Source organism: Heptranchias perlo, chromosome 1 (assembly GCF_035084215.1).
Source record: "Heptranchias perlo isolate sHepPer1 chromosome 1, sHepPer1.hap1, whole genome shotgun sequence".
NCBI classification, from domain to species: Eukaryota; Metazoa; Chordata; class Chondrichthyes; order Hexanchiformes; family Hexanchidae; genus Heptranchias; species Heptranchias perlo.
Window position 1 is genome coordinate 23054734 of NC_090325.1, and position 20886 is coordinate 23075619.

The 20886-nt window shown below is 44.3% G+C and overlaps 1 protein-coding gene across 2 annotated transcripts in view; it reads left to right on the forward strand.

Moving 5' to 3' along the window:
- The first annotated feature begins 452 nt into the window (after window positions 1-452).
- The window catches only part of LOC137320587 (receptor expression-enhancing protein 1-like), a 94874-nt gene continuing 74440 nt past the window's right edge, over window positions 453-20886 (forward strand). Inside the window, exon 1 of one of the 2 annotated variants that reach the window (XM_067982283.1) lies at window positions 453-527. In XM_067982283.1, coding sequence (XP_067838384.1) covers window positions 496-527 — 32 coding nt within the window. In that variant the 5' untranslated portion in view covers window positions 453-495. Of the gene's footprint in view, window positions 550-20886 lie in introns of both variants that reach the window. The other variant, XM_067982302.1, reaches the window with a different exon arrangement.

Consider the following 20886-nt stretch of genomic DNA (forward strand, 5'->3'; position numbering starts at 1 on the left):
TGAAATAATCTATCAATAGGCATGCAATCCAGCCCTTTCATTATTTTATATACCGATGTTGCTATGCATCATCTGCTTTGTTAGACGTAACTGTGAAAAAGGAATTGAATTGAGTAGCAATTAATCATTGATTCCAATTTAACACACTAGATAATCCTCAGTCAGGAATAAAAACACAATGTACCAATTGATTCACCTTTGACAGTTTGCTTTATATGGTGTATATTAGGGCAATAACTAGGCTCTGAGCGGCCATATAGATTGTCCCTTATCTATTGAGATAAGAGAAGATTGAGAAGGCAACTTTTCTCTCATACAGTGCAAGTTGCCCTGTAAAAGGAAGGCAATGGCCGTTACCCCTCTATTTATTATCCCTTCTCTGAACACTTGGACTTGGCGGCATCGGTGACGAAACAGACAAATGGTTGAGCCCTGGTTCCGTTGGAGTGGAAACTCCTCCCTCGCTTACAGACAAACAACCCCCTTCCAACCGCCATGGTCTCATGGATCATCTCTAGATTAGTCGTGTGAGTATTGCAGGATTTCAAGGTGGATTCTTTTTTTTTAGTGCTTATTTCTTTTCAATCTGCTAATGTTCGGTAGTGAAGCTGCAATAATCCGTTTGCAAAAATAAACTGCTGTACCGTAATAGCTCGTTCGGTAAACGCTGCATGTAGGAAGGAGCAGGGTGCTCCTCGCTTCCCTTCTATTTAAAATACTATACCCAACCTTCAAAAGACCTAAAATCTCACCCCCCTCCCTCCTCCAACAACAAGGGAATAATCCTTTGTGTGGCTCGGATGTGTCAGCCTGTGCAGTATTTGAATTATTTATACATTATATCACAGAAAATTAGCAACGTGATCGCATTGCCCTAAACCAGATGAAGAGTTAGACATTGCTAAATAGGGTCTCCTATAAATAATTTTGTAAATTGTCATCATGTTTTGTGAGATTTGACTGGCTATGGGTGCGTCGCATTCAGCTAGGGACCGACAGCACTGAACCTATTGAATTAAGGTGCATATAATGTATCGACTAATTTGTAACTGTCATTAATTCCACCAATTTGAGATTTCTTTCAATAATTGTACAATCATGATTTAGAATACGAGTCTTGGTCAGGAGGGTGTTTGGGACCCGGTTGATTTGTCTAGGTGTCTGGGTACCTTGCTGACGGTGAGCGCTGTATTAAAGGCTATAGAAGTGAACCTGAAATTACTGCTCTCTTGAAAATGCAATAGACAAGTTTCATATGGGGACCGCTTCCTTCTCCCCCAATCTTACACATCATGGCAGGTCACTGTGCTGCTTTCGCTGTATTAAACGGTTTTATAATTAGACTGACACTGATCGAGTTTCACTGAAGTGTTCGGCTATGCCTCCCGGGTCAAAACAGCAGCTGTTACGACGGGCTTGTTGTTAAGCTTTGCTGTCAACTAGTGCAATACCTACACGATTCCCTTTGGTGAAGGGGAAACATTTTCACTGTGTAAAAAAAAATCCAAATCGGACCTCTTTTTAGATTCGAGCTGTTCATCTCCTGTCCAACAAAGAGATTGGTGAAACTCAGCAGGTCTCTGAGTATTCCTGATCTCACCCAGTCAAGTCTTTTCGCTTTGTTTTCAAAGGGACGTTATTTTTATTTTGCAAACAAGCGATTGGGAAATATAATCCGTGCATAAATGAGCTACACGCGGGCAGTGAGACTGATCTAACTGGTGTTGTTATTGAGGAAAAGCTCAGTTGACCCGCCTAGTGTTTTAATTATTTTTTGTCAGCAACAAATTGCCATTAAGTACTTGCAGTCATGAACGGGGCCACCGTTTTGCGGTTTTCACTGAAAAAATAGACAGAATCACAGAATGTTATCTCCAAAGCATTGGGGAAAACCATAGGATCCAATGTCATAAAAATGGTTCTGACCAAAGGTCATCGACCTGAAACCTTAACCCTACCTTCCTCTCCCCACGGATGCTGCCTGACCTGCTGTGTATTTCAAGCATTTTCTAATTTATTTCAGATTTGCAGCAGCTGCGGTATATTGTACTAAAATGGAATTTGACATGTTTAGTCATGATGAACCTCATCATAAATGCAACCCAGCCCGCTCAAGATCGTAGACTGTTTTTTAAAAAAAATAACCCAGTTGGCACAGCCCAAACCCACCAGGCCCTGATACAGCAGGTCCAGACACTCTGTCCATACCTGGAATCAGACTCCAGGGTGGTCCACAGTTCCAGCCACTCAGTAAGGCTCACTCACTACCCAAAGATACCATTTAAAATGGAAGTGGGTATGGGAAAGGGTAGGGGAATGGGACTAAGTGGATGGCTCTCTGAGAGAGTGGGCATTAGTGTGATGGGCTGAATGGCCTCCTTCTGCGCTGTAAAATTCTATGATTCTATACTGCACTGTACACATGGAAAGACTTGCACTTATACAGTGTCTTATCAGATCATTCAGGGATACCTCAAAGGGCTTCCCATTACGCAAATGATCTTGAAGTGCAGTGATTGTTGTTATGCACCGTGTGGATGTGTTGGTAAGCAAAGTGAATCACAATATAAAAGAAATGTTAAAACCCTGCAAATGAGCTTCACCTCCATGCTTTGTTTCAAACTAATGAAGGGTGTGGGGCGGAGAGAATCCCCTCCCCACGGCTCCCTGTGTGATGGGAGTGAAGGTTTCAGCCACCTTCTGATTGTTCCAGCATCACTCGGCGTTTTCTGCTGATTCAGACCCTGTCCAGCCCTTGGCAACTAGTCCCTGCTCACTGAGCTAACTACCGGACAATCCATCATCCGAAAAAAAAAACACCCGGAGCATTTCCATTTCTTTGTATTAAAAAAAAAGCAAAAATATTTTTTCAAGAATAAAAGATGAAGGAAAGACCCGGGGGTGGGGTGGGGTCGATGGTGTTGGTGGGGTTGGGGCTGAGGTTTTTAACCAGGAAAACCACAGCTAGACTAAAATTTATTGATCGTCTGTTGCTGGCAGCAGACGGTGAATACCAAATACAGTAAAGAGCGGACCAGTATCCTGCGTGTGTGCGTCAGGGCAGCACTGAAACAGGGCGTTGAGTTAAAGCGGACCACCCACTCCGCTGGGTATCCAGCCAAACTGTCCAAGGAGGAGCTTTCACTGACAGCCCAGTGTTGCTCTGCCGGTGTTTTACTAGGAAGCTGATCTATATTATTTAAATACTCGGTCCCCCCCCCCCATCCCAGTCTATTAAAATAACAATAATACGGCTCTAACACCCGGGCAGCTTATTGCAGGCCAGTAAGCAAGACGCCAGCTCGGTGTTTCCCGTTTCTCCTTCTCGCTGCAGCGGTTTGCAGTTCATCAGCTGAGACACGGACACTGCGCTGTCTTGGTCCTGGCTCTAGGGACGCTGGCTGCAGCCTAGTCGCTGCATGAATCATAGTGTCTAGTGGGAGAGGAGACAAATCGATACAATCAGAAGGGTGACAGATTGGAGGTCAGTAATAACCTGGGATCGATGTGAACAGTGTCACCTGACCTTATCTGCACAGCTCTTGGAAGTGAGTCTTAAAATACTGGGTTTGAGATATTTTTTTCTAACAATGCCCACCCTTTGTTCAGTTAAACCTTGGGACTGCTGGCCCCCCCACTTACCTGTAGGTTTGGGATTAGATTAAAAGAATTTAATTCAGTGGCTGTTCCCTCTCCCGTGATTCATAACCTCTAGCGTGGAACTTACTTGCCAGGAAGGTCACGGGTTCCATTCCTGGTGTGTGACCATGCTGAGTTATCAGATTTTAGACAACAACAACAACTTGCATTTATATGGCACCTTTAAGGTAAAACTTCCCAAGGCACTTCACAGGAATGTTATCAGACAAAATATGACACCGAGCCACATAATATTAGGAAAGGTGACCTTGGTCAAAGAGGTAGGCCTTAAGGAGCGTCTTAAAGGAGGAGAGAAAGATAGAGAAGTGGAGAGGAGGAGAGGTTTAAGGAGGGAATTTCAGAGCTTAGGGCCTAGACTGCGGAAGGCACGGCTGCCAACAGCGGAGCAAAGGAAATCGGGGATGTGCAAGAGGCCAGAATTCAAGGAATGCAGATTTCTCGCAGGGTTGTTGGGTTGGAGGAGGTTGCAGAGATAGGGAGGGGCGAGGCCATGGAGGGATTTGAACACAAGGATGAGAATCTTAAATTTGATGCGTTGCTGGACCGGGAGCCAATGTAGTTTAGCCAGCACAGGGGTGATGGGTGAAAGGGACTTGGTGCGAGTTAGGATACGGACAGCAGAGATTTGGATGAGCTGTAGTTTACGGAGGGTGCAAGGTGGGAGGCCAGCCAGGGGAGCATTGGAATTGTCGAGTCTGGAGGTAACAAAATCATGAATGAGGATTTCAGTAGCAGATGAGCTGAGGCAGGGGCGGAGACGGGTGATATTACAGAGGTGAAGGTAGGCGGTCTTGGTGATGGAGAGGTTATTGGGTTGGAAGTGCTTCCTGATTTTGCTCCTGAATGGCCTAGCTCTAATTTTAAAATGATGTCCTCTTGTTTTTGATTCACCCACCAAAGGAAATAGATTATCCGTATTTACTCTATCAAATCCTAACACTTTAAACACTTCAATCAGATAACCTCTAAATCTTCCATACTCAAGGGAATACAAGCCAAGCTAATCAACCTGTCCTCATAATTTAACCCTCAAAGCCCCGGTATATTTCTGGTTAATCTGCACTGCACTCCGTCCAAGACCAGTATACCCTTCCTGAGGTGCGGTGCCCAAAACTGAATGCAGTACTCCAGATGAGCTCTGATCAAGGCTCTGGATAACTGGAGCATAATTCCTCCCCTTAGCACTCTAGCCCACTTGAGATGGCCTTTTGATTGTTTTTTGTACCTGTCTACTGGCTTTTAATGATTTGTGTACTTGGACTCCCAAATCCCTTTCCTGGTTTCTCACCATTTAGAAAATACTCTGATTTATCTTTCTTGGGTCCAAAGTGGATGAGTTAAAGCAAATGAATTGATCAATGGATAAATTAAAAAAGAAATAAGAACGAGAAACAATCTATTACTAACCTAGGGGGCAAAAGGAAAGGGGGAAACTGTGGGATGTACAAGAATATTTCAAACAGGTTAGAAGAAATTATAAAGTTGCAAGAAGGGCCTCAGAGATCAAAATACAAAGAATGGTAAACACAATACTAATTTTAAAAATCAGTATCATAATACTAAGGACAGTTAGACAGGAATTAGAGTTCATAATGATAATTTGAAGAAGAGAAAGTGGTTGCAATATTTAATGAATATGTCCTGGAACTACTTCCTAAAAATAATATTATAATCATAGAATCATAGAAAGGGTACAGCAAGAAGGAGGCCCTTTGGCCCATCAAGTCCACGCCGGCTCTATGCAAGAGCATCCAGCCAGTTCTAATCACCGCGCTATTCCCATAGTCCTGCAAATTTTTTACTTTCAAGTACTTATCCAGTTCCCTTTTGAAGGCCATGATTGAATCTGTCTCCACCACCCTCTCAGGCAGTGCAATCCAGATCCTAACCACTCGCTGTGTAAAAAAGATTTTCCTCATGTCACCTTTGGTTCTTTTGCCAATCACCTTAAATATATCCCCTCTGATTCTTGACCCTTTCATTTATTCGTTCATGGGATGTGGGCATCGCTGGTGAGGCCAGCATTTATTGCCCATCCCTAAATGCCCTGGAGAAGGTGGTGGTGAGCCGCCTTCTTGAACCGCTGCAATCCCTGTGGTGAAGGTTCTCCCACAGTGCTGTTAGGTAGGGAGTTCTAGGATTTTGACCCAGCGATGATGAAGGAACGGCGATATATTTCCAAGTCGGGATGATGTGTGACTTGGAGGGGAACGTGCAGGTGGTGTTGTTCCCATGCGCCTGCTGCTCTTGTCCTTCTATTGGTAGAGGTCGCGGGTTTGGAGGTGCAGTCTAAGAAGCCTTGGCGAGTTGCTGCAGTGCATCCTGTGGATGGTGCACACTGCAGCCACAGTGCGCCAGTGGTGAAGGGAGTGAATGTTCAGGGTGGTGGATGGGGTGCCAATCAAGCGGGCTGCTTTGCCCTGGATGGTGTCGAGCTTCTTGAGAGTTGTTGGAGCTGCACTCATCCAAGCAAGTGGAGAGTATTCCATCACACTCCTGACTTGTGCCTTGTAGATGGTGGAAAGGCTCTGGGGAGTCAGGAGGTGAGTTACTCACCACAGAATACCTAGCCTCTGACCTGCTCTTGTAGCCACAGTATTTATATGGCTGGTCCAGTTAAGTTTCTGGTCAATGGTTACCCCCAGGATGTTGATGGTGGTGGATTCGGCGATGATAATGCCATTGAATGTCAAGGGCAGGTGGTTAGACTCTCACTGGAGATGGTCATTGCCTGGCATTTGTCTGGTGCGAATGTTACTTGCCACTTATCAGACCAAGCCTGGATGTTGTCCAGGTTTTGCTGCATGCGGGCACGGACTGCATCATTATCTGAGGGGTTGTGAATGGAACTGTGCAATCATCAGCGAACATCCCCATTTCTGACCTTATATTGGAGGGAAAGTCATTGATGAAGCAGCTGAAGATGGTTGGGCCTAGGACACGGCCCTGAGGAACCCCTGCAGCAATGTCCTGGGGCTGAGTTGATTGGCCTCCAACAACCACTACCTTCCGCTAGTGGGAACAGTTTCTCTCTATCTACTCTATCTAGACCCTTCATGATTTTGAATTCCTCTATCTAATCTCCTCACAAATTCTCTGTTCCAAGGACAACAACCCCAGCTTCTCCAGTCTACCCATGTAACTAAAGTCCCTCATCCCTGGAATCATTCTGGTAAATCTCTTCTGTGCCCTCTCTAAGGCCTTCACATCTTTCCTAAAGTGCGGTACCCAGATCTGAACACTATACTCCCGTTGTGATCAAACCAGTGTTTTATAAAGGTTCATCATGACTTCGTCACTTTTGTACTCTATGCCTCTATTTATAAAGCCCAGGGTCCTGTATGCCTTTTTAAACTGCTTTCCCAACCTTCCTTGCCACCTTCAATGATTTGTGCACATATACCCTCAGATCTCTCTGTTCTGTCCCGCTTTTAGAGTGGTGCCCTCTGGTTTATATTGCCTCTCCTCGTTCTTCCTACCGAAATGTATAACTTCGCATTTTTCTGCGTTAAATTTCATCTGCCACATGTCCGCCCATTCCACCAGCCTGTCTATATCCTCTTGAAGTCTATCACTATCCTCCTCACTGTTCACTACCCTTCCAAGTTTCGTGTTATCTGCAGATTTTGAAATTGTGCCCTGTACACCCAAGTCCAAGTCATTAATATATATCAAGAGAAGCAGTGGTCCCAGCACCGACCCCTGGGGAACACCACTGTACACATCCCTCCTGTCTGAAAAACAATCATTTACCACTACTCTCTGCTTCCTGTCACTTAGCCAATTCTGTATGCTTTTTTTACCACTTTCTCAAACCGCCCTGCCACCTTCAACGATTTGTGCACGTATAACCCCAGGTCTCTCTGTTCCTGCACCCACTTTAGAATTGTACCCCTCAGTTTATATTGCCTCTCCTCGTTCTTCCTAACAAAATATATCAGTTCGCACTTCTCTGCGTTAATTTTCATCTGCCACATGTCCCCCCATTCCACCAGCCTGTCTATGTCCTCTTGAAGTCTATCACTGTCCTCCTCATTGTTCACTACACTACCAAGTTTTGTGTCATCTGCAAATTTTGAAATTGTGCCCTGTACACCCAAGTCCAAGTCATTAATATATATCAAGAAAAGCAATGGTCCTAGTACCAACCCCTGGGGAACACCACTGTACACCTCCCTCCAGTCCGAAAAACAACTGTTCACCACTACTCTCTGTTTCCTGTCACTTAATCAATTTTGTAACCATGCTACCGCTGCCCCTTTTATTCCAAGAGCTTCAACTTTCAAGCTTTCAAGGGAAGGTCGTGTCTGACTAACTTGATTGAATTTTTTAAGGAGGTAACAAGAAGGGTCGATGAGGGTAGTGTATTTGATGTAGTCTACATGGATTTTAGCAAGGCTTTTGACAAGGTCCCACTTGGCAGACTGTTCAACAAAGTACTAGGTCCCTTGCTTTTTGTGGTATATATTAATGATTTAGACTTAAATGTAGGGGGCATGATTAAGAAGTTTGCAGATGATACAAAAATTGACCATGTGGTTGATAGTGAGGAGGAAAGTCAATGGACTGGTCAGGTGGGCAGAAAAGTGGCAAATGGAATTCAATCCAGAGAAGTGTGAGGTAATGCATTTGGGGAGGGCAAACAAGGCAATAAATGGGAGGATACTGAGAGGTGTAGAGGAAGTGAAGGGCCTTAGAGTGCATATCCACAGATCCCTAAAGGTAGCAGGACAGTTATATAAGGTGGTTAAGAAGGCATAAAGGATACTTTCTTTTATTAGCTGAGGCATAGAATATAAGAGCAGGGAGATTATGCTAGAATTGTATAAAACACTAGTTAGGCCACAGCTTGAGAACTGCGTACAGTTCTGGTCATCTCATTACAGGAAGGATGTAATTGCACTAGAGACGGTACAGAGGAGATATACGAGGATGTTGCCAGGACTGGAGAATTTTAGCTATGAGGAAAGATTGGATAGGCTGGGGTTGTTTTCTTTGGAACAGAGGAGGCTGAGGGGTGATTCAATTGAGGTGTACAAAATTATGAGGGGCCTAGATAGAGTGGATAGAAAGGATCTATTTCCCTTAGCAGAGGGGTCAATAACCAGGGAGCATCGATTTAAAATAATTGGTAGAAGGATTAGAGGGGAGCTGAGGAAAAAAATTTTCACCCAGAGGGTGGTGGGGTCTGCAACTCGCTGCCTGAAAGGGTGGTAGAGGCAGAAACCCTCAACTCATTTAAAATGTACTTAGGCATGCACTTGATGTGCCACATCCTACAAGGCTACGGACCAAATGCTGGAAAGTGGGATCAGGCCGCGTGGCTCATTTTCAGCCGGTGCGGACACGATGGGTCAATTTGCTTCCATCTGTGTCGTAAATTTTCTATGATTTTTCTATGATTCTATGAACACGCTACCACAAGGAGTAGTTGAGGTGAATAGCACCTAAGGGGAAGCTAGATAAGCACATGAGGGAGAAAGGGATAGAAGGATGAAGAGGGGTGGGAGGAGGCTCGTGCCGAGCATAAGTGACAGCATAGACCAGTTGGGCCGAATGGCCTGTTTCTGTGCTGTAAATTCTATGTAACTCTATGCATGTAAAAAGCTTGTAACATTGTGAGCTTGATAAGAATGGCCCAGGGTTTAATCATCCTTTTCCACATCCTTTTTACATGAGATATTCTGAAATTGGTAAGTCAACTCTGGATTTCAGTGCCAATCAGCTAACAATCAGTGCCAGCATTGAAAGCTTGTAAGATTTAAAGCTTCTGGTGTTGGAGGACAGGTAAAAGCTGATTTCTGATTTGAACAAGAAGCGTGCTTCCTGATTGGTCAAAATCCACCAATTGGAGAGCAGCCTTTTCCAGTCTTTCGGGCACAGAAAGTTTAAAGAGCTGAAGTCAAAATCAGCTTTGACAAATGGAAGCGGTCGGAGCTTTACACACTGGTTGGAAGGAGCTCACATGCTGTGCTTTGGACATCTCCCCTAAAGGATATTGAAGTCAGTGGTGCAGAAGTACTTGATAGTTAAAGAAACTGAAAACCAACAAACCTGTTGGGCCAGATGGCATATGTGCTGGAGTGAGAAGACCAGGGAAAAAATTTGTAGGGTGCTGGCTATCATTATGAAGAAACCATTGACCACAGGTGAGGCTCTACAGGACTGGAGGCAAGCAGACATCATACCTACTGGTGAATCTCTCATGGCATTGCTTAGTGACAGTAAGAGATCACAATGTGATGAAACAGTTGCTGAGGTGGGGGATGGCTATACATAGCTTCTGAAATTTTTTGAATAGAGGTTTGTGTGAGATGTGCTCAGAGATAATGAAGTATGTGATTTTGATTGAATCCTGGAAATCAAATAAATAATCTTTTTCTTGCTAATGGCAAGTAGATAAGTTTTTTTTTTATTCGTTCATGGGATGTGGGCGTCGCTGGTGAGGCCAGCATTTATTGCCCATACCTAATTGCCCTTGAGAAGGTGGTGGTGAGCCGCCTTCTTGAACCGCTGTAGCCTGTGTGGTGAAGGTTCTCCCACAGTGCTGTTAGGAAGGGAGTTCCAGGATTTTGACCCAGTGACGATGAAGGAACGGCGATATATTTCCAAGTCGCGATGGTGTGTGATTTGGAGGGGAACATGCAGGTGGTGTTTTTCCCATGTGTCTGCTGCCCTTGTCCTTCTAGGTGGTAGAGGTCGTGGGTTTGGGAGGTGCTGTCGAAGAAGCCTTGGCGAGTTGCTGCAGTGCATCCTGTGGATGGTACAGACTGCAGCCACAGTGCGCTGGTGGTGAAGGGAGTGAATGTTTAGGGTGGTGGATGGGGTGCCAATCATGTAAATTTGTTCCCTACACATACCACTGTCACATGATGTAGTTGCATAAATAAGCAACTCCCTGAATATAGTTGCATATTTTTTCTTGTTAGAGTTACCTCAGAGGGTGCAGAACATTTTGAGGGGGGGAAGGGGAACAGCCAGGAGTCGTGCTCCATGTGGGAACCAATGACATAGGAAGGAAAAGTGTCGAGGTCCTGCAGTCAGAGTTTCGGAAGCTAGGGAGGAAATTAAAAAGCAGGACCTCAAAGGTAGTAATCTCTGGATTACTCCCAATGCCATGCCCAAGTAAGTATAGGAATAGTAGGATAAGACAGGGAAATGTGTGGCTGGAGAAATAGTGCAGGAGTGAAGACATCAGGTTTCTGGGGCATTGGGACCAGTTCTGGAGCAAGATCTGATCAAGATCGATGGGATGTGCCTCAACAGAGCTGGGACCAATGTCCTTGGGGGGAGATTAATTAGTGTTGTGGGGGAGGGTTTAAATTAATTTGGCAGGGGGTTGGGCACCAGGATGAAACATTAGAGAGGAGAAACAAGGTGCACAGAGAACTGGAAGGGACAAATAGCACTAGAGTAAAGAAAGAGTTCAGAAATAGGAGGGATCAGATAGGGGGCAAATGCGAGGCAAACTAAAATGAGTTGAGAAGGCATGTGCGTAAATGCACGTAGTGTAGCAAATAAGGTTGGTGAGCTGCAGGCTCTAGTTGCCACATGGGATTATGATATGGTGGCAATAACAGAGAACTGGCTCAAAGAAGGGGAGGATTGGGTACTTAATATTCCTGGCTACAAGGTATTCAGGAAAGATAGGGAAGGAAAGAAAGGAGGGGAGTGGCAGTATTAATCAAAGGACAAAGCAGCCCACTTGATTGGCACCCCATCCACCACCTTAAACTTTCACTCCCTCCACCATTGGCGGACAGTGGCTGCAGTGTGTACCATCTACATGATGCACTGCAGCAACTCGCCAAGACTTCTTCGACAGCACCTCCCAAACCTCTACCACCTAGAAGGACAAGGCACATGGGAACAACACCATCTGCATGTTCCCCTCCTAGTCACACGCCATCCCAACTTGGAAATATATCGCCGTTCCTTCATCGTCACCTTCATGGGTCAAAATCCAGGAACTCCCAACCTAACAGCACTGTGGGAGTAGCTTCACCACACGGACTGCAGCGGTTCAAGAAGGCGGCTCACCACCATCTTCTCAAGGGCAGTTAGCGATGGGCAATAAATGCCGGCCTTGCCAGCGACGCGCACATCCCATGAATACATTTTTTAAAACTATTATAGCACTGGAAAAGGATGATGTAGTTGAGGGGTCAAAGTCAGAATCTATTTGGTTAGAATTAAGGGAACAATCGAGGAGCTATTACGCTTCTGGGTGTATAGTATAGGTCATCAAATAATGGGAAGGAGACAGAGGAGCAAATCTGCAGGCAAATTACAGAAAGATGCAAGAACAATAGAGTAGTGATAAGGGGGGACTTCAATTATCCTAATATTGACTGGGACAGTAACAGTGTAAAGGGCAAAGAGGGGGAAGAATTCCTGAAATGTGCACAAGAGAACTTTCTTGAACAGTGTGTTTCCAGCCCAGTGAGGAAGGGAGCAGCACTGGATCTAGTTCTGGGGAATGGTTTGGGGCAGGTGGAACATGTTTCAGTGGGGGAGCATTTGGGGAACAGCGATCATAATATCATTAGGTTCAGAATAGTTATGGAAAAAGGCAAGGAACAATCAAATGCAAAAATACTTAATTGGAGGAGGGCTAATTTCAGTTAGTTAAAAAGGGATCTTGCCCAGGTGGATTGGAATCAGATATTGGTAGGCAAAACAGTAATTGAACAATGAGAGGCCTTCAAGAAAGAGTTGGTTTGGATACAGAGTAGACACATTCCTACAAGGGGGAATGGAAGGGCAGCCAAAACTAGAGCTCCCTGGATGACTAAAGGAAGCTTATGACAAATGTAAGGTTCATAATACAGTAGAGAACCAAGCTGAATACAGAAAGATCAGAGGAGATCTAAAAAAGGGAATAAGGGGGCAAAGAGAGAGTTTTTTTTTATTTGTTCATGGGATGTGGGCATCGCTGGCGAGGCCGACATTTATTGCCCATCCCTAATTGCCCTTGAGAAGGTGGTGGTGAGCTGCCTTCTTGAACCCGCTGCACTCCGTGTGGTGAAGGTTCTCCCACAGTGCTGTTAGGAAGGGAGTTCCAGGATTTTGACCCAGCAACAATAAAGGAACGGCGATATATTTCCAAGTCGGGATGGTGTGTGACTTGGAGGGGAACGTGCAGGTGGTGTTGTTCCCATGTACCTGCTGCTCTTGTCCTTCTAGGTGGTAGAGGTCGCGGGTTTGGAGGTGCTGTCGAAGAAGCCTTGGCGAGTTGCTGCAGTGCATCCTGTGGATGGTGCACACTGCAGCCACAGTGCGCCGGTGGTGAAGGGACTGAATGTTTTGGGTGGTGGATGGGGTGCCAATCAAGCGGGTTGCTTTGTCCTGGATGGTGTCGAGCTTCTTGAGTGTTGTTGGAGCTGCACTCATCCAGGCAAGTGGAGAGTATTCCATCACACTCCTGACTTGTGCCTTGTAGATGGTGGAAAGGCTTTGGGGAGTCAGGAGGTGAGTCACTCACCGCAGAATACTCAGCCTCTGACCTGCTCTTGTAGCCACAGTATTTATATGGCTGGTCCAGTTAAGTTTCTGGTCAATGGTTACCCCAGGATGTTGATGGTGGGGGATTCGGCGATGGTCATGCCATTGAATGTCAAGGGGAGGTGGTTAGACTCTCTCTTGTTGGAGATGGTCATTGCCTGGCACTTGTATGGCGCGAATGTTACTTGCCACTTATCAGCCCAAGCCTGGATGTTGTCCAGGTCTTGCTGCATGCAGGCTCGGACTGCTTCATTATTTGAGGGGTTGCAAATGGAACTGAACACTGTGCAATCATCAGCGAACATCCCCATTTCTGATCATATGATGGAGGGAAGGTCATTGATGAAGCAGCTGAAGATGGTTGGGCCTAGGACACTGCCCTGAGGAACTCCTGCAGCAATGCCCTGGGGCTGAGATGATTGGCCTCCATCAACAACCACTACCATCTTCCTTTGTGCTAGGTATGACTCCAGCCACTGGAGAGTTTGCCCCCTGATTCCCATTGACTTCAATTTTACGAGGGCTCCTTGGTGCCACACTCGGTCAAATGCTGCTTTGATGTCAAGGGCAGTCACTCTCACCTCACCTCTGGAATTCAGCTCTTTTGTCCATGTTTGGACCAAGGCTGTAATGAGGTCTGGAGCCGAGTGGTCCTGGCAGAACCCAAACTGAGCATCGGTGAGCAGGTTATTGGTGAGTAAGTGCCGCTTGATAGCACTGTCGACGACACCTTCCATCCCTTTGCTGATGATTGAGAGTAGACTGATGGGGTGGTAATTGGCCGGATTGGATTTGTCCTGCTTTTTGTGGACAGGACATACCTGGGCAATTTTCCACATTGTCGGGTAGATGCCAGTGTTGTAGCTGTACTGGAGAATGAGAATAGATTAACTGCTAACATAAAAGGAAACGCAAAAGTTTTTTGTAAACATATAAGTAGTAAAAGGTTAGTCAAAGGAAGGGGTGGGGCCGATTTGGGACAAAAAAGGAGATCTTCTTGTGGAGACAGAGGGCCTGGCTGAGGTACTAAATGAATACTTCTCATCTGTCTTCACTAGAGAAGAGAATGCTGCCATTGTAGCCGTAAAGGAGGAAGTAGTAGCGATATTGGAAAGGATAAAAATAGATAAAGAGGTGATACTTAAAAGGTTGGCAGTACTCAAAGTAGAAAAGTCACCAGGTCCAGAAATGATGCATCCTAGGTTATTGAGGGAAGGGTGGAAATTGCGGAGACTCTGGTCACAATCTTCCAATCCTCCTTAGATATGGGGAAGGTGCCAGAGGACTGGAGGATTGCAAATATTACACCCCTGTTCAAAAAAGGGGAGAGGGATAAACTCAGCAATTACAAGCCAGTCAGCCTAATGTCAGAAATGGGGAAACTTTCAGAGACAATAATCCGGGCAAAATTAATTGCCTCTTAGAAAAGTATGGGCTAATAAATGAAAATCAGCATGGATTTTTAAAGGAAAATCGTGTTTGACTAACTTGCTTGAGTTCTTTGATGAAGTAACGGAGAGGGTTAATTTGGTTAATGTTGTGTATATGGACTTTCAAAAGACATTTGATAAAGTACCACACAATAGGCTTGTAAGGAAAATCGAAGCCCATGGGGTTAAAGGGACAGTGGCAGCGTGGATACAAAATTTTTAAGAGACAGAAAGCAAAGTGTAGTGGTGAACGGTTGTTTTTCAGACTGAAGGAAAATGTACTGTGGTGTTCCCCAGGGGTCAGTATTAAAACCACTGCCCCTTTTGATATATATTAATGACCTGGACTTGGGTATAGAGGGTATAATTTCAAAATTTGCAGATGACCCGAAACTCGGAAATGTAATAAACAATGTGGAGGATAGTAACAAACTTCAGGAGGACACAGACAGACTGGTGAAATGGGCAAACACATGGCAGATGAAATTTAACACAGAGAAGTGTGAAGTGATTCATTTTCGTAGGAAGATTGAGGAGAGGTAACATAAACTAAATGGTACAATTTTAAAGGGAGCGCAGGAACAGAGAGATCTGGGGGTGTATGTACACAAGTCTTTGAAGATGGCAGAACAAGTTGAGACGTCTGTTAGGAAAGCATATGGGATCCTGGCATAGAGTACAAAAGCAAGGAAGTTATGCTAAACCTTTATAATACACTGGCGTATTGTGTTCAAATCTTGGCAACACACTTTAGGAAAGATGTCAAGGACTTAGAGAGGGTGCAGAAGAGATTTACTAGAATGGTACCAGGGATGAGGGACTTCAGTTATGTGGAGAGATTGGAGAAGCTGGGGTTGTTCTCCTTAGAACAGAGAAGGTTAAGGGGAGATTTGATAGAGGTGTTCAAAATTATGAACTGTTTTGATAGAGTAAATAAGGAGAAACTGTTTCCAGTGGCAGAAGGGTCGGTAACCAGAGGACACAGATTTAAGGTGATCGGCAAAAGAGCCAGAGGCGACATGCGGAAACATTTTTTTACGCAGCGAGTTATTATGATCTGGAATGCACTGCCTAAAAAGGTGCTGGAAGCAGATTCAATAGTAACTTTCAAAAGGGAATTGGATAAATACTTGAAGGAAAATAATTACAGGGCTATGGGGAAAGAGCAAGGGGATGGGTCTAATTGGATAGCTCTTTCAAAGAGGGACAGGCATGATGGGCAGAATGGCCTCCTCCTGTGCTGTACCATCCTATGATACGCTGATACTCTGATATCTCAGATAAAGCACAAACTTCATGCTTTACATTGTTTTGATATTCTAATATAAAAAAACAAATTTGCATTTATCTTCACAGTCTTAATAATGGCCTCCTGGCATTGAAATGTTGTCGATCCTTTTCCAAGGGTGTGAGATGTTGGGTGGGGACAAAGGTTACAAACAGCAAGTCCTGGCCCACTCTGTGAATGTCTAGAATTGCTTTCAATCATAAAAAAAGATTCTTGTGGGTTATGTGCCTTCCCCCCCCCACCCCCCCCCCCCCCCATCTCCAAAATGGTTCATTAGATGCAGAAGGGAGACAGCCTTAATCTGAATTCTGGGAGTTGTATTACATAGATTGGTTGCAGAGAGTGGCACTAGTGCATTCTGGAAGATTTATCCAGACTGTTTGCACAGTCACACTGCCACATTTGGCGAGTTGTGATTTGTCACGTAGCTGAGCTGCCCCAGGAAGCTGTGGAAGCTACATCATTAAATAAATTTAAAACAGAAATAGACAGTTTCCTAGAAGTAAAGGGAATTAGGGGTTACGGGGAGCGGGCAGGAAATTGGACATGAATTTAGATTTGAGGTTAGGATCAGATCAGCCATGATCTTATTGAATGGCGGAGCAGGCTCGAGGGGCCGATTGGCCTACTCCTGCTGCTATTTCTTATGTTCTTATGTTCTTATGAGCCTGTTCATTCAGCAAATGGAATATTTGGATATATAGCCAGATGTGTGGAGTACAAGTCCACAGAGGTTATGCTGAAGCTTTATAACGCAGTGATCAAGCCGTATGTGGCAGGAACAGAGCTTACATCCTGCATCAAATAAGGAAAGTTTCTGCATCATATATGTTTTTATATGGCGGTAGATGTGGAAGGTAAATGTGTTTTACAAATCTTTGGAGTTAAGATGGAAGTTGTCTTTCCTTACTCAGCTGCAAAATGGAGACCGAGCTCAGTTGTCTGCAAGGTCCTTTGATCTGTAGATTAGTCAAGATGCAGAAGCTTGTTTCTACATAATAGTCAAATTTTTGGACCGTTGAAAGATAATGGGTATTTTATTTGTAGACCCCTGTCTTCAATGGGAATGCTTTTGATTGCTGGCAAGTGGAGGACAAGTTGATAAATCTGTAAACAAAAAGTATATGTGATCCTAGGTTTTATAAAAAGCTACCAATCTTAGTACAGTTTGGTTCATTTTTCTGGAGTTGACTCTTGCACTCTGCGGGTTTTGCGGCACTGGTACAAACAGCATTATGGGAATGTCTACATTGAAATACATTGCAGATTATTGTACTATGTAAGAAATACATTTTAAAGAGGATCTGTTCAACTTGGATGGACTGATTTCATCTTTATTGTTTTTCAAGTATTTTGCTGTGTCTTTAAATCCCTCCATAGTCTTGACCCTCCCTATTTCTATTAGCTCCTTCAGCCCTACTACATTTCTTGAATTCTCTGTTCTTATGATTCTGGCTTATTCTGCACCTCTCTCGCTTTGTCCCACCATTGGTGGGCTGTGCCGTCAGATGCCTAGATCCCGCTCTCTGGAATTCCCTGATCTGAACCCCTCAGCCTGTCCACCCCCTTAAAACCCAGTTCTTTGCCCAAGTCTTTGGTCACCCCTCGTAATCTTGCTCTCTGTGGCCAAAGAAAGAACATTTTCCCTGTGCCTCTATGAAGTGCTGTTGGCACATTTTACTATGTTAAAGATAAATGTAAAGTTTTCTGTTGCTTCCTTTGGTTCTTTATTATATTTTACTTATAAATAGATCTGACTATTAGTTTTAACCTGAATTAACAGTCTGAAAATATGAAACTTATCAGTTTACACTAGAGCATGATGGTCATCCCACATAGCACTGTGGGAGAACCTTCACCACATGGACTGCAGCGGTTCAAGAAGGCGGCTCACCACCACCTTCTCAAGGGCAATTAGGGATGGGCAATAAATGCTGGCCTTGCCAGCGATGCCCACATCCCATGAACGAATAAAAAAAATAAACATGGTCTCCAATGCATTACATCTTAATTAAGGCGTAATTGTTAGTCCTGTGGCATGCTAGCCCTCTCAGGTTACATTTACATAGGGTGCAGATTTTGGTTCATAGGAAATATGATCTGCTAATGGAAAATTCCCGTTTGCTGTAAACATGAGTTAAAAGTGTTGAGCAAAAGCCCAAATTGTAATTGGAATATTGTGTTCAATTCTCATCATCACACCACAAAAGCAGCATATTGTGCATTGATGAGCAACATAAAGCGAATGAGCTATGTAGAAAATTTAGAGAAACCCAAGCTCTGCAATCTAGAATGAATAATGTAAGGAGGGATTAAGTGGAGCTATAAAAGGCTGCAGTTATCCAGCCACTTATCGTTGATGCAAAGCAGATTTGGGCAAATCAGCATGAAGGCCAGATCCAGATCTGACATTTGAGCAAACTAAAATCAAACAATTTCAGTCTAGAGTGAAGCTGGGTTTAAAAATGCTCAGTCAGTCTGTTCCCCCTGGCTGGAGAGTCTAGAATTAGGGGTCATAGTCTCAAGATAAAAGGTCGGCCATTTAAGACCGAGATGAGGAAAAATTTCTTCACTCAGGGTTGTGAATCTTTGGAATTCTCTACCGCAGAGGCAATGGATGCTGAGTCATTGGGTATATTCAAGCCTGAGATCAATATATTTTTGGACAATAAGGGAATCAAGGGATATGGGGATCGGGCGGGAAAGTGGAGTTGAGGTAGAAGATCAGCCATGATCATATTGAATAGCGGAGCAGGCTCAAGGGGCCGTATGGCCTACTCCTGCTCCTATTTCTTATGTTCTTATATTCCTACTCAGTCCATTGGATCTACTGGACACTTTGGGGTAGATCTTGACTTTGTGCGATAGTGTAAAACGGGTGACAGCGAGTCAGCAGCCCGTTTTACATCTCTCCCAATGTTAATTTCCATTGACTTCGAAAAAAGGTTTCGTGGGAAGGTGAAAGATGTTTCATGCATGAATATCGATTGCATTGTGCCAGTGTTAGAGAGAGCAAAGTGATGTGTAAAGATAAGAAAGCAGCCCACGTGAGTATGCAGCTGGTTGAGGGGAAGGCTTTTGTGTGTATGTGTGTGTTTGTGTGTTGTAGGCATGCTATTGCAGAACATTATTAAGAGTATAGTATTCACTAATCGTGACATATTTCTTCAAGATATTGAATTTCTTCCTCACACTGGAGAATGACCTCTTTAGAATCATAGAATGGTTACAGCACAGCAGGAGGACATTCGGCCCATCGAGTCCGTGCTGGCTCTATGCAAGAGCAATCCAGCTAGTCCCATTCCCCCGCCTTTTCCCTGTAGCCCTGCAAATTTTTTCCCTTCAAGTATTTATCCAATTCCTTTTTGAAAGCCATGATTGAATCTGCTTCCACCGCCCTTTCAGGCAGCACATTCCAGATCATGACCACTCGCTGTGTAAAAAAGTTTTTCCTCATATCGTGTTTGGTTCTTTTGCCAATCACTTTAAATCTGTGTCTTCTGGTTCTCGACCCTTCTGCCAATGGGAACAGTTTCTCTTTATTTACTTTATCTGAACCCTTCATGATTTTGAGCACTTCTGTCAAATCTGCTCTCAACCTTCTCTGCTCTAAGGAGAACAACCCCAGCTTCTCCAGTCGATCCACATATCCCTCATCTCTGGAATCATAGAATCATAGAAGTTTACAACATGGAAACAGGCCCTTCGGCCCAACATGTCCATGTCGCCCAGTTTATACCACTAAGCTAGTCCCAATTGCCTGCACTTGGCCCATATCCCTCTATACCCATCTTACCCATGTAACTGTCCAAATGCTTTTTAAAAGACAAAATTGTACCCGCCTCTACTACTGCCTCTGGCAGCTCGTTCCAGACACTCACCACCCTTTGAGTGAAAAAATTGCCCCTCTGGACCCTTTTGTATCTCTCCCCTCTCACCTTAAATCTATGTCCCCTCGTTATAGACTCCCCTACCTTTGGGAAAAGATTTTGACTATCTACCTTATCTATGCCCCTCATTATTTTATAGACTTCTATAAGATCACCCCGAAACCTCCTACTCTCCAGGGAAAAAAGTCTCAGCCTATCCAACCTCTCCCTATAAGTCAAACCATCAAGTCCCGGTAGCATCTTAGTAAATCTTTTCTGCACTCTTTCTAGTTTAATAATATCCTTTCTATAATAGGGTGACCAGAACTGTACACAGTATTCCAAGTGTGGCCTTACTAATGTCTTGTACAACTTCAACAAGACATCCCAACTCCTGTATTCAATATTCTGACCAATGAAACCAAGCATGCTGAATGCCTTCTTCACCACCCTATCCACCTGTGACTCCACTTTCAAGGAGCTATGAACCTGTACTCCTAGATCTCTTTGTTCTATAACTCTCCCCAACGCCGTACCATTAACGGAGTAGGTCCTGGCCTGATTCGATCTACAAATTCTAGTAAATCTTTTCTGCACCCTCTCTAAGGCCTTCACATCCTTCCTAAAGTGTGGTGCCCAGAATTGGACTCAATGCTCCAGTTGTGGCCAAACCAGTGTTTTATAAAGGTTCATCATGACTTCCTTGCTTTTGTACTCCATGCCTCTATCTATAAAGCCCAGGATCCCGTATGCTTTTTTAACCGCTTTCTCAACCTGTCCTGCCACCTTCAAAAATTTGTGTACGTATATCCCCAGGTCTCTCTGTTCCTGCACCCACTTTAGAATTGTACCATTTAGTTTATATTGCCTCTCCTCATTCTTCCTGCCAAAATGTAACACTTTGCACTTCTCTGCGTTAAATTTCATCTGCCACGTGTCCGCCCATTCCACTAGCCTGTCTATATCCTCTTGAAGTCTATCACTATCCTCTTCACTGTTCACTACCCTTCCAAGCTTTGTGTCATCTGCAAATTTTGAATTTGTGCCCTGTACACCCAAGAACAAGTCATTAATATATATCAAGAAAAGTAGTGGTCCCAGCACCGACCCATGGGGAACACCACTGCACACCTCC